The sequence below is a fragment of the Trichechus manatus genome, unplaced genomic scaffold, assembly GCF_000243295.1.
Source record: "Trichechus manatus latirostris isolate Lorelei unplaced genomic scaffold, TriManLat1.0 scaffold00028, whole genome shotgun sequence".
In the NCBI taxonomy this organism is placed as follows: Eukaryota; Metazoa; Chordata; class Mammalia; order Sirenia; family Trichechidae; genus Trichechus; species Trichechus manatus.
Window position 1 is genome coordinate 4,045,973 of NW_004443964.1, and position 14,539 is coordinate 4,060,511.

The following is a 14,539-nucleotide window of genomic DNA, read 5'->3' on the forward strand; positions in this document are numbered from 1 at the left end:
GAGAGGGTCAGGAGCTGGTTGAATGGACACGGGAAATCAGGTGTGGAAAGGAGGAGTGTGCTGTCACAGTAGAGGGAGAGCAATTAGGGTCACATAACAATATATGTATAAATTTTTGTACGAGAGACTAAGTTGAATTGTAAGCTTTCACTTAAGGTACAACAATAAAATAGAGGAGAAAAAAGAATTACAGTTTAAGAGGAGTGATGTTTTGTTCCCGGGCCCTAGTTTTCTAAGCTCCGTGTCCCTTCTCGTCCCCACAGTGATGCACCATGCCAATTGTTGATAAGCTGAAGGAAGCGCTGAAGCCTGGCCGCAAGGACTTGGCGGACGATGGGGAGCTGGGGAAGCTGCTGGCCGCCTCTGCCAAGAAGGTCCTGCTCCAGAAGATCGAGTTTGAGCCTGCCAGCAAGAGCTTCTCCTACCAGCTGGAGTCCCTGAAGAGCAAATATGTGTTGCTGAACCCCAAGACGGAGGGAGCCAGTCGCCACAAGAATAGTGATGAACACCAGGCCAGGAGACAGGGTACAGACGCCTCTCTGATTCTGGCAGAGAGGCCCTCCCAGGGAGCTTGCTGACTGCGTGGAGGATTAAGTGCTGACCGATTATTAGGAACAAAGCAGGATCGGTCAGAGGGTTATGAATCTTACAGGGGTCGGTGGGTTTTAGTCACAAGTAATGATTCAGGGCCGGTAGGAAAGAGATCTCTGTACAGAGGGTTTTCTTGGATCTCCCCCTGCCCCCTCCCCCCCGCCCCGGGTTTAATAGGATCAGACGCAAGCCTTGGAATAGGAAAGACAGGTGGGGTGGGCCGCGTAGTGGGCAGGGTGTGATGCAGCTACCAGGGCCTGGCTTCTTCAGCTGGTTGTTCTCTGGATCTTGGCCTCTCATCCATAGATGTGCTCTTGAATCCCGGAAGGTCCCATGGGGTTCCTGGTCTACTCCTGAGCTTCCTAGGAACTTGCAGTGGATGGGAACACCAGCTGCCCTTCGGTGCCGTGCGCTCAGGGCCTGCGTGCTGAGAGCACGTAGAAGCAGTTTCTCTCCGTGGTCCAGCTGACACTGCCCCACACCGACTTGTCTCGTCCTCTCTCTCAGGTGGCGAGCACGCGTACGAGAGCCACACCGATGGTGTCCCGGCCCCGCAGAAGGTGCTCTTCCCCACAGAGCGGCTGTCTCTGAAGTGGGAGCGTGTTTACCGCGTGGGAGCAGGGCTCCACAACCTTGGCAACACCTGCTTCCTGAACGCCACCATACAGTGTTTGACCTACACGCCGCCGCTCGCCAACTACCTGCTGTCCAAGGAGCACGCTCGGAACTGTGAGTGTCCCTGTCTGGCGTCGGGCTGGCTGCCAGCCCTCGGAGCTGGGTGGTGTGCTCACTAAATAACCCCTGCATTCCTGGGGCGGCCATTCCCTGCCGGGATCAAGTTCAGGAGTGAAGGTCACAACATGTAGTAACTGATGAAGCCTGCCTTTGAATTGTGCCTGCGGCAAGACTAGGCCCTGAGAGCAACTCACTCAGCCCGAGAGAGGCGCGGGCTCCAAACTCCTGTTCTCAGTTACCCAGACAGTACAGGTGTTTTCAAAAGACACTTCCAAAATACGTACAGTCAGTTAATTTACACATCTGTCATGTTATACCAGTGTTTTTTAATGTTGTAAAAATATGGATAACATTTGCCAATTCCACGGTTTTCATTAGTACAATTCAATGAAACCAATTACATCGACGTCCATTGCCACGTTTTCCATCCCTGTAAACAGAACCTCAGTCCTGGCTAAACGAAGATGCCCTCGTTCCCCCCGGTGTTTTATGTACATTATAAAACATGCCCCAGGGTAGAAGTTAAAAATGAGTCAAGTAAAAATGAAATAAAATACGACTTTTCAAAACTGAAGAAAATAGGGAGACAAAAAAACTGAAAGCCCAAAAAACCAAAAACCAAAAAGTTAAGGGTACGCCATTGTACACACTCAATTTTGTTGGGAAAACTACTTCAAAAGTAATAATCCCTTGAATCACTCTATGTTTAAGAATTAGTGTGTTTTACTACAGTAATCATAGGAACCCTGGTGGCGCAGTGGTTAAGAGCTCAGCTGCTAACCAAAAGGCCAGCAGTTTGAATCCACCAGGTGGTCCTTGGAAACCCTATGGGGCAGTTCTACTCTGTCCTGTAGGGTCGCTGTGAGTCCGAATCAACTTGACGGCAGTGGGTTTGTGTTTTTGGTTTACCAGAGTAATAAAGATTATTTTAAAAAAGAGTGACAGAGTAACAAGATAGAAAAAGTTCTGAGTTGCCCGAACCACCTACCTTGACTTTTATAGGAGAGAAAAATAAACTTTATCTTTTTTTTTAAGCAAAAAAAAAAAAACACTGAAGAAAATAGAAAATGAATAGTCATTTAACTATGAAAGAAATTGAAGCAGTGATTAAAAATCTTCCCTTAAAGAAAACACCAGGCTGAAGTGCTTTTTCAGGTGAGTTTTGTGACACTTTTAGCAAACAAGTTGTTCCAATCCTTCACAAGCTCTTCTAGAGGCTGGAAGAGGAGAGAATACTCCCCAGTTCATTCTGTACGCTTCTTATAGCTTGGATAACAAAATTAAACAAGGACAACATGAGAAAGGAAAATTAGAGTTTTAGCTTATTCACGAATATAGATAGAAGAATTCTAGACACAACACTCCACCACTCGTCTGTCAGTTTTTTGTACTCTGGAAGCTATGCCACTGGTATTTCAAATACCAACAGGGTCACCCATGGTGGACAGGTTTCAGTGGAGTTTCCAGACTAAGACTAGGAAGAAAGGTCTGGCAATCTAAGAAAATTAGCCAGTGAAAACCCTGTGGAGCACAAGGGCATATTGTCTGATACAGTGCTGGAAGATGAGCCCCGTAGGTTGGAGGGCACTCAGAATACACAGTGGCTACAGCAGTGGCCTCGAGCACATCAACGGTCATGAAGACGGCGCAGGACCGGGCAACGTTTCGTTCTGTTGTACGTGGGGTCGACATGAGATGGGGCCGACTTGACGGCAACTAACAGCGACAACAGTGGCAAGTTGGATTCAGCAGTCGTGTAAAAGAGACGCAAGGGCGTTCTGATATCAGAAAACATCTGAGCGGAAGTTGAAAGCGCCCAGCGCAGTGGTGAAGAGCACAGACTGGAGCCTGGCCTTCAGGCTTGACATTCCGGTTCTGCACTTACGAGCCCGGAGTCCTTGAGCGTGTGTCACTTAGCCTTTGTGCTTCCTGCTCCTCCGCTGGGAAGTAACACCATCTGCCTCGTGGGCTTCTTGTGAGTGTAGACTGCTCAGACTCCTACTTGGCACACAGTAAGTGCGCTATGGAACTCATACTAATTTTGTGGCGTTAATTAACTGAAGGACCTCTGGTGGCGCAACAGTTAAGCACTTGGCTGCTAACTGAAAGGTCAGCGGTTCGAACCCGTCCAGCAGCTCCACAGGAGAAAGACCTGGTGGCGATCTGCTCCTGTAAAGATTACAGTTAAGAAAACCCTACTGGTTTGCTAGCGTTCTGACTGTTGTAGTGAGTGGCTGTTGAGTCGGCTGTGACTCACGGAGACCCCCCTGTACAACAGAACATAACATTGCCCGGTCCTGCACCATCTTCACAATGATATAGTTCTGCTCTGTCACATGGGGTCACTATGAGTCAAAGTGGACTCGATGGTACTTAACAACAAATTAATAACTATTGTTATATTAATAGATTAAAGGGGAAAGGTCACCTGAGAAGAGATGCCAGAAAAATTTGTGATAAAATACTTACAGCGAAGTAGCCATAGAAGGGAGTTTCCTTAACCTGATAAAGGGTCTGTCAGTTTGTCATTCTGTGGTGGCTTGCATGTTGCTGTGATGCTGGCATCTATGCCACTGGTATTTCAGATACCAACAGGTCACCCATGGTGGACGGGTTTTAGGGGAGCTTCCAGACTAAGATGTACTAAGAAGAAGGACTTGGCAATCTACTTCTTAAAAAAAATGGCTGCTGAAAACCTAATGAATAGCCGTGGAACATTGTCTGATATAGTGCCGGAAGATGAGCCCCTCAGGTTGGAACGCACTGAAAATACGACGGGGGAGGAGCTGTCTCCTCAAAGTAGAGTCGACCTTAATGATGTGGATGGAGTAGAGCTTTTGAGACCTTATTTGCTGATCCAGCACAACTCAAAATGAGAAGAAACAACTGCAAACATCTGTTAATAATCAGAACATGGAACGTACAAAGTATGAATCTAGGAAAATTGGAAGTGTCAGAAATGAAATGGAACGCTTGAAGATTGATATCCTAGGCATTAGTGAGCTGAAGTGGGCTGGTATTGGCCATTTTAAATCGGACAGTCATGTGGTCTGCCATGCTGGGAATGAAGATTTTTACCAACTTCTGCAGTCTAAGATTAATAATTAGTAATTGGAACGTGGAATGTATGAACTATGAAACTGGGAAAATTAGAAGTCGTCAGAAATGGAACGCGTAACAGAGAAAATATTGAAGTTGTCAAGGATTTAATTTTACTTGGATCCACAGTCAACACCCAGGAAAGCAGCAGTCAGGAAATCAAATGAAGTATTGTGTTGGGCAAATCTGCAAAAGACCTCTTTAAAGTGTTTAAAAGCAAAGAGGTTCCTTTGAGGACTAATGTGCGCCTGACCCAAGCCATGGTGTTTTCAATCGCTTCCTATGTATGTGAAAGCTGGACGATGAATAAGGAAGACTGAAGAAGGATCGATGCCTTTGAATTATGGTGGTGGCGAAGAATATTGAATATACTATATACTTCCAAAAGAGCAAACAAATCTGTCTTGGAAGAAGTACAGCCAGAGTGCTTCTTGGAAGTGAGAATGGTGGGACTTCATCTCATATACTTTGGACATGTTTATCAGGAAGGACAGTCCCTGGAGAAGGACATCGTGCTTGGTAAAGTAGAGGGTCAGCGAAAAAGAGGAAGACACTCAGTGAGGTGGAATGACAGCAGTGGCTGCAACAATGGGCTCAAGCATAACAAGGTGTCTTAGGCTAGGTTCTCCAGAGAAGCAAAACCAGTAAAGTGTATAAATATACATATATAGTGAGAGATTAATACCAAGGAAATGACTCACACGGTTGTAGAAGCTGGAATGTCCCAAGCCCATGGGTCACGATAGAGGCTTCTCCTGATTCACGTAGCTGCAGGGGCTGGTGAACCCAAGATTGGCAGGTTAGAGAGCAGGGCTCTTGCCTACAGGCTTGAAAGATAGACGAATCCCAAGATCGGCAGGTTAGAGAGCAGGGCTCTTGCCTACAGGCTTGAAAGATAGACGAATTCCAAGATCGGCAGGTAACACCGCAGGTAAGCTGCTAGCTCAAGTCCCAAGAACCGAAGGTCAGATGAACAGGAGCCAGCTGCAGAATCCAGAACGAGCAAAAGTCCACAGCCTTTGCCAGAATGTCTGTCTGTATTTGATGCAGGCCACACGCCCCAGGAAACTTCCTTTCAACTGATGGCCGGCTCACAGCAGATCCCATCATGGGGTGGTGACATATGAAATCTCAACAGGGGAGTGATCACAACCTTATCCTACTGCCAAAACACTGAGAATCATGACCCAGCCAAGTTGATGCATGATCTAAACCATCACACAAGGATTGTGAGGATGGCACGGGACTAGGCAGCGTTTCGTTCTGTTGTACGTAGGGTCGCTATGAGTTGGAACTGACTCAATGGCACCTAACAACAACAAACAAAAAACTACAAAAAGCATCCTTCCAAGTAGGAAAACATTGGAAGCGTACACTTCAGAACCAGGAGTGAAACAAGGATGGCCATTATCACCACTTCTGTTTCGTATTGTGTTGGTCATAGCCACGGCAGTGAGATACGAGAAAGAAAGGAGGAAATGACACTGTTGTTTGCGAAGGATATTCTTGTCTGTATAGGAAGCCGAAAGAATATATGGGCATATTTCTAGAAATCTGGCAAGGGGAAGCTGGCAACATGGCTGGATAGAATATCAATGTGCAAATTCAGTTTACTTTCTCTACACCAAACAGAAAGCAGGTATAAAAATACTTCGTATTATTATAAAAAATTTATAATAGCAACAAAATCAGTAGAGTACCTACATATGAATTTAGCAAGATGTACACATATTACATTGGGCAAATCTGCTGCAAATGACCTTTTTCAAGTGTTAAAAAGCAAAGATGTCACTTTGAGGACTAAGGTGCGTCTGACCCAAGCTATGGTCTTTTCATTCACCTCATAAGCACGCAAACGTTGGATATTAAAAAAACGAAGGCAGAAGAAGAATTGATGCATTCGAACTGTGATTTCGATTAAGAATATGCCGTGGTCTGCCAAAAGAACAAACAAATCAGTCTTAGAAGAAATATAACCAGAATGCTCCTTAGAAGCGAGAATGGCAAGACTTCGACTTGCTTACTTTGGATATGTCATCAGGAAAGACCGATCATTAGAATAGGACGTCATGTTTGGTGAAGCAGAGGGTGAGTGGAAATGAGGGTAACCCTGCATGAGATGGATTGACATAATAGCTGCAGCAGTGGACCCAGACACACCAACCATCATGCAGACGGCACGGGGCTGGGCACCATTGTTTTTTTTTCCCTTGTGCAGAAGGTTGTCGTATGTTGGGGCCAGCTCCATGGCAGATAACAATGTGAAAACCTTTACCAAGGACACGAAACAGTGCCTGCATAAATGGAGAGTAGTTCTCTTTCCAGAGGGAAGGCTGAATGTTATGAAAATGTCAGTTTTCCCCAAATTAATATGTAGATTAATGTGGCTGCAGTTGATTCTGAAAGTTGTATGGAAAAGAAAAGCAGAGGGACCAGAAATAGCCAAGACGCTTCTCAGAAAGAAGAACGAGAACGGATGTGCCCTAGAAATGATAAACACTTCTTGTTCAGTTACAGAAATTTAGATGTGATAGCATTGGATGCGGGAGAGACCCACTGGCCAGTGAAATCGAGAACAGAGCACAGAAACAAACCCACGTGTATTGGAAATGCGTTGCAGATCAAGTTTTCACATATATGTGCATCTGCCATTTTAAATAAACAGAACTTAAAAAATTTGGTTTTCTATATGGGAAAAAAATTAAACTGGATTCCCATTTCATGGCATACACAAAAATCAACCTCAAATGAATTAATATCAAAAGTAAAGCAAAGCTTTTATAAGAAACATAGTTAAGTCTCTTTCCAACCTTGGGGTGAGTGATTTCCTAAGACTCAGAAGATGTTAAACCATAAAAGAAAAAATTGATAAATTGAGCTGCATTAAAATTAAGAACATTTGTCTCTAAAAGTATTTAAAATTAAAAGACCATCTATAAATGGGGTTGGTATCTGTGGCACATACAAACAACAAAGGATTGGTATTGAGAATATATAAAGAGCTACAAATCCGCGAGGAAAGGAGAACCACCTGTTGAAAAAATAGGTAAACGTTGTGAGCAGGCATTTTTCAGGAGACTTTTGTCAGCAGCCCGCGAAGAGATGCTCAGCCTCGCTAGTCGTCAGGGAAACGCAGCCAGAACCACAGTGGGATACAGTTCACACCTCCGTGGTGGATAAAAATTCCAAAGCCTGACGACGCTGGGATGAAGACCAGTGAGATTCTTTTTATGCTGCTGGGCTGCTTTGGAAAATAATTTGGCATTCTCTTTCCAATCACATATTACCCAGCATTTCTACTCCTCTGGAAAAGCTCTTAGACATGGATACCAGGAAACCCATGCAAAAAATGTCTATGGCAAAAAACTGTAAGCAGCTCAAATGCCTATTGACAGAAAAATAGATGTGTGAATTAGTCACACTGAATATCCCAGAGCAGTGAGGCAGACTGAGTTACAGCTGCATGTACCAATCTTAATCACGTAACGTTGAGTGAAGCAAAAAGGCCGCGGAAGACTGCAGACAGCCTGAATTCCTGTCTATAAAGTTGAAACACAAGACAATATTTAGGTATACAGATCTGTGATAAAACTAAAAAAAGGGAGCGTGAGTGAAAAATGACGAGCAATTAAAAATCAGGGTAGGGCAGGAGACGGGGGGTGGGAGATGAGGGGGAACTTAGGAATCTCTTTGTTGATGAAGTTTTGGATTTATGATGTATTCAGGGATATTAGTTATATCTTTTTAAAAAGAAAGAATAAAAGGTGGCCACACAGTGGAGACAAGACAAGTGATGTTTTAAATGTGTTGCTAACTGTAATGGCTTCATAGCAGCAAAGGTTAATGTCCGAAGACACAGTGCACACTTTTAAGATGAAGTTCGTTGTTCATATTGGTGACTATGAATGCCTATTTCAAATAATCACCGTGTTAATTTGGAGGTTGTTGTGAGTAGGAAGATTTGTAAGTAAGACTTGCAGTAAGACTGGACGAGATGACAGTTTTATCTCATGATGTTGGGATAAGGTCCTGCAAGTAGTCGGTTTGTCTGCCCTGCCGTTGGCGTGTTCGCTCTGCTTCCGTCACGGAGCTGTCTTCCAGTCTCGCTTTCTCTGTTAGGATCTCACTGAGCCATTTGTCAGCTTGTGAGGGTTCGCGTAGGTAAAACCAGGTGAGAGCTGTAAATCCACTTTGCCTGGCACGTGGACGCTCAGGACGCCAGTGCCAACCCTGTGCTCACTAGCAGCACACCTTAATTTCTTAACTTTTTTAGAGAAAGCCACATGAAGAGCCGTGTTACTATTTTGCCCGTGTCCCCACACTGATTTCTGAGTGGGCTTACCCTGTCCTCTCTTCCTCCTGGAATACGCGGCTGGAAGATGCTCCTGTGTCCTGAGATGGCCCCTTGAGCATGACAGGGCTCTGCTGTACATGCAGCATGGAGCACCAACGCCTCCACGTGCCAGGCCACTTCTGGCCACCAATACTTAGCTAAAAGTAAACACTCTGTGTACAAAAAGTCCAGGAGAAACACGAAATTAAATCCTGTCCTTTACTTTAGTGAGACCTGTGGAAGCTGGAACCTATGTAAGGCAGAAACCTGTGAGAGAAGGAAAACTCAGCTGTTTTCCACTAATAGAAAAGTGGTAAGACCGCACCCTGTCAAAGGCAGAAAACTTCCGGAGACCTGGAGAAACAAGGCAGTCCTGTCGAGTTGCGGCTCTCACGGGTTTCACTGTGCATTGTTCCCAAACTGCAGTCAGTTGTGTATAATTACGTTATTTACTGAAGTTTTTGTTTAAATCAACTCAATTTTTTCACTTTCTTATATAAGTAACAATATTCATAAAGGATAGATTTAATGGGTGAGTTAGATTTTTCTAAATTACATGAAGAAAGTATTTGTCCAAGTGGCCTCTAAATTAATTTTGTATGCTGCCAGGGATTTGTCAAGTCCTGTGTCAGGTATTCTGGCGTAAGCTGCTGCTGGCCCTGTTTAAGAGTGGCGCTCAGCAGGCTGAAGGCCGGCAGTGTTTTTCACTGTGATCAGTGCATTTGTTTCTCCAAAACTTGTATAGTAAGTATCTGAGCCGGAGTTAGATGCGCTTGAAAACAGGAGCTCTGTTCGGTTATTTCACATTAGTCAAGATTTATGCCTTATTTTAAATAACGTGTATTAGTTTTTTGCCGAAGTTTGAGCCTCCTCTCAAACGCTGTTGTTTAAAAAATAAAAGCAACAAGCGCATACGCTTAGAAAAGTCTAAAATGAAAGAAAAGCCTCCCCTTAATGATAAACTAATCACGTGAATGGTTTTTTGATATCCGTCCAAGAAGAATTTTTTGGTGTAAATACTAGCATTTTTATGCATATCTGGTAAACAGACTACAAGAAATTCCATTATTGATTTTAGGATATGTCTGAGTAACCAGCTAATTACAGGTATTGATGGGGAATCACCGATACGTGTTGAATTGTGTGTCGTGAGGTGGATCCATTTGAAAAGGTAGCGTGCTGTCACATGTCCAGACAGCAGGGTCTTGCAGAGTTGTGCGTGCCTTTTGAACCAGAAGTTTATCCCCTAGGTGTGTACTTTAGCGGGACTCCGATGTGTGCACAAGGAGACAGGTACCTGAGCGCCGCGGCATGGCTTGTGGGAGCATAAAAAAGGCTAAATGTGTATCAGCGGGGAGAAATCAATCAACCGCGATCTGTTCATCCTGGAGATACTCAGGCCGTGAGAATGAATGAACTAGAGCTACATCTAGCAGCACGGGCTTAAAAAAAGCAAGTTGCTGCATGATGCAGACCGCATGGTAGTTTATGTATCGTGAGTCTGTAAACAAGCAGTACACTGCCATATATTGTTTATGGATGGTAGCAGGTGTCCTAGTACAGGAAATACATCAATAGGAACCATACGAGCCTGTTTCAGGACAGTGGGCGCCTCTGATGGAAGAACCTGGGTAACTGACTCAGAGAGGGGGGTTCAACTGTTGTACCAATGTTTTATTTAAAAAAAAAAAAACCCTAAAACTTGGTAGAACTGGGTGAGGGTATAATATATTCTTTCTACTTCTCTTTATATTTAAGATATTTCATAATTTTAAAAAAGCTAAAAATGCCCTGCTGCCTAGCCTAATGCCTAAAGAGGAACAAGTAGCTTCATGTATGGCAGGGCTTGGGAAAAACTACGGCTTGCTGTCTGTGTGTAAATGGAGTTTGATTGGATCACAGCACGCCCAGTCGTCTGCGGCTGCGCTCGCTCTCTAGCGGCAGAGTGGCGTAGTTGTGAGACTGTACGGCCTGAAAGCGGAAAATAGTTACGACCTGGTGCTTTCCAGAAAACGTTTGCCACAGGGTGCTGTGAGACCCAGTAGAGCAGAGGCTCCCACATTTGAGGAGCAAACTAAGGGGAAGCCAGGAAGCCCTAAAATACTCTAGCCTACTGACCATGTGACAGAACGTAGAAATTAGAGAAAACATTTTTCTAAACTTCATTTTGAAAGTCAAACTCACTGATTATAAGGGTCCTAATACCACACATATATCCTGGCATCCCTGGATGGTGCAAACTGAAGTGCTCTGCTGCTAACTGAAAGGTTGGAGGTTCAAGTCCACCCAGAGGTGCCTGGCGATCTCCTGAAAACTCAGCCATTGAAAACCCAATGGAACACAGTTCTGCTCTGACACACGGGGTTGCCATGAGTCGGAATGGACTCGTCGGTACTGGTTAATCATACACTAATGGGATATGAAAAGTTCAAAGCCGTTAACTCGGGGTAATGGTGCACAATTGTTAGGATCACCGTTCTGGATGAGTCCCGGCCCCTGAGAGCTGCCCAGCAGAGAAAAGCATTTCCTCAGTGATCCCTCAGGGGTCTGGGAATGCCTCAGCCATTCCTGGAGACGAGTTTACCCTCGTGAGCTTTTCTGTCTCTCTGTGTCGTGTTGGGGCTGTGTTGTCATCAGCTCTCTCTCCACCTGCAGGTCACCAGGGGGGCTTCTGTATGCTGTGTGTCATGCAGAACCACATCATCCAGGCCTTCGCCAACAGCGGCAACGCCATCAAGCCCGTCTCCTTCATCCGTGATCTGAAAAGTAAGAATCAGTCCATCACTTAACGCCGAGCTCTGCCTTGGTGCTGGCGACTTGGTGGCAGGCGGGAGAGGTGCGAATGGAGTCTTAGGAATCCTTCCGTGAAGGCGTGTGTAAGCTTGTTGTGTGATACCTGTGTCCCACATTTGGTGGTGCAGACTAAAGGAATAGTAATTCAGAGCCTCACGTGGGCGGGAGTCGTTTGTGGAGGCCCGGCATGACCTTGGCTTTGAAGGGCGGGTAGATTTTGGCTAGGCAGAGGGATGTGTTGTGTGCATTAGGTAGGCAGGTTGACATGGATGAAGGGGAGGTGATAGAGAGGGGTAAGAACTGTGTGACAGGTCCTTGAACCCCAGGAGGGCTGTTTCCAGGTGCCATGCTGTCAGTGCCCCTTTCCTTGGCAGAGGCAGAAGTGAGCTGGTTTCGGAAACCTGTGTAGATTACAGCCCATTTGTGTTCTGTGTCGGCTCTTTGGAAAAGTAATCAGGGGATTTCACCTTCCTGATGCCCTTTGTGTCCTGTTAAGTTCTGAGTCTTTAAACCCTCAGGTCTTATTGAGAAAAAGAACTGCAATTGATGAATTATAGTTGGATCCTACACCGTATACATGGGGCTCTTGTTTTCCCGGCTTTTTGAAAAGGTGGACTCTTGTATACTTGAGACTGCCAGGGAGAGATGGTAAGGAAAGCAGCAGTGGGTTGTTGGCAGGTAAAGCACGAGATCTCCCTGCCAGTCTGATGCTTCTTCTCTTCCTTTGGCAGAAATCGCCCGGCATTTCCGCTTTGGGAACCAAGAGGATGCCCATGAGTTTCTCCGGTACACCATCGACGCGATGCAGAAGGCCTGCCTGAACGGCTATGCCAAGTACGTGCACAAGGGGACCTGGGTGTCTCTTGTGCGCTGGATCTGAGCATGTGCGAGGGGACCTGGGTGTCTCTTGAGCGCTGGATCTGAGCGTGTGCGAGGGGACCTGGACATCTCTTGAGCGCTGGATCTGAGCGTGCGTGAGGGGACCTGGACGTCTCTTGTGTGCTTGATCTGGGTGTGCGCGAGGGGACCCGGGCGTCTCTTGTGTGCTGGATCTGGACATGCACGAGGGGACCTGGGCGTCTCTTGTGTGCTGGATCTGGGCGTGCGCGAGGGGACCTGGGCGTCTGTTGTGTGCTGGATCTGAGCGTGCGCGAGGGGACCTGGGCGTCTCTTGTGTGCTGGATCTGGGCGTGCGCGAGGGGACCTGGGCGTCTGTTGTGTGCTGGATCTGAGCGTGCGCGAGGGGACCTGGGCGTCTCTTGTGTGCTGGATCTGGGCGTGCGCGAGGGGACCTGGGCGTCTCTTGTGTGCTGGATCTGGACATGCGCGAGGGGACCTGGGCGTCTGTTGTGCGCTGGATCTGGATGTGCACGAGGGGATCTGGGCGTCTTTTATGTGCTGGATCTGGGCGTGTGCGAGGGGACCTAGGCGTCTCTTGTACACTGGAGACTGCCAGTGGGCACCTGTGGTGGTCGAGGCGGCCAGCCTCTCTCCTCTCTGCCTATAGTCTCCTGTTGTGGACAGGAGGGCTCTTGGGTAGGATTGGCATGGTGCTGGCGGCTCTGTCTCAGCAGCTTCGTGGAGAGAAAATGCCTTGGCAAATCTCTTTCAGAGTGTTCAGTTATTGTCATGGATTTTTCCTGCACCTCTTCCCCCCTTTTTTTAAAATCACATCATTATTTTGCTAACATTTTAATTCATGACCTCTTGAATCCATCTAGACTTACAGGGGGCACGAGGTAGTAAGAATTACAAATGTCTCCAGGAAAGAACGTGGAAATGTACAGGAAAGTTTGACGTTAGAAGGTTTAAGCCCATTTACGTTTATTGATAATGACTGAAAAGTTCGGGCTCAACTCTGCCATATTATTGTATTTTTATAATTATCATGTTAGTATATCTGATATGTTCTTTTCTCTGATTTGTCTTTGCTTGCTTATTTTTTAAATGTCTCTTGGTATTAAAATTTGTTCTAGTGGCTCCCTTTGGCTGTATCCCCCTTTAAAGCCCGTGTTCCCATTTTCTTAGCCGTTAATAACTGGTGTGTCTGTTTTTAATGGGACCTCCCCCTCTCTCGCCAGTTTGTAGCTGTATTATTTCTTCTTTGGCGGAGCAGATAAGATTCCTGTGTTATCCTTCCACGCTCTTCCGCTTCCTGCGTTAGTCTTAGCTCTGCCGTTAGCGCGTCCACGCTCGCCCTCAGGCCGCTGCTGCGACTTCCTCACCTGTGCTTGGGAGAAGCCTGTCCTCCAGTGGGTGATGCAAGGGGGACGAGTGTTCCGGGCCCCCAGAGTCTGAGGCCAGTCTGTGCTCCTGACCTTGCAAATTATCTGACCTTTTTTGCTTAGAGCCCTTGAGGATTTCTTTCTTTTTTAATCTTTGAAGTCCAGTAGCATTACTAGGCTGCGTGTCAGCTGACTGCTGCAGGCCGATTTTCCCAGAAACCTGGCGGGCTCTTTGAACGTGTCCATTCAGTCTGTGCCACCCCGCCTCCCTATCCGCCTGCCCTCGTAACTTGAGCAGTGATGATTAGAGGTGGAATCTGGCAAAGACTGACTCTGGAAGCATAGACAGAAACATTTGCTTATTGACACAAGAGTAATCCTTTACAGCAGTCAGGTAGCACCTGCAAACTGCTGCTTTTACATGAGCTCTGCTTTAAACGTTGCAGCTTAAACGTCGGTAACAATACATAGGAAAACGTCATAAATCAGCGGGTAGGTGTGTCTTACCTAACTTGATGTTTCCTTTGTGAAATGGATACATTGTATCTGGTGCCCGGAAATGACGTTTCCTTGGTGAGGTGCAGTCCTGATCGGAAAGTCCCTCTCACTGTGGGAACACATTCTGGGGTTAGTTTTGTTTTCAAGGCCTCTGTAATTTCTGGGAAGTTCTTGAATTAAGGTTTTATGTTTTCTGTTTGTTTTAACTTTTTAGGGGCTCCAGTTGTTGGCTGTTTTCTGGTTCAACTACTTTTTCTCTCTGACT

General features: G+C 46.0%; 1 protein-coding gene across 1 annotated transcript in view; it reads left to right on the plus strand.

The window, feature by feature from the left end:
• Nucleotides 1–14,539, plus strand: part of USP36 (ubiquitin specific peptidase 36) — a 51,726-nt gene that overhangs the window by 2,179 nt on the left and 35,008 nt on the right. The window contains exons 2-5 of the mRNA XM_004374105.2: nt 264–525; nt 1,099–1,320; nt 11,414–11,524; nt 12,283–12,385. Of these exons, the coding sequence (XP_004374162.1) occupies nt 273–525; nt 1,099–1,320; nt 11,414–11,524; nt 12,283–12,385 (689 nt within the window). The 5' untranslated portion in view covers nt 264–272. The remainder of the gene's footprint in view (nt 1–263; nt 526–1,098; nt 1,321–11,413; nt 11,525–12,282; nt 12,386–14,539) is intronic.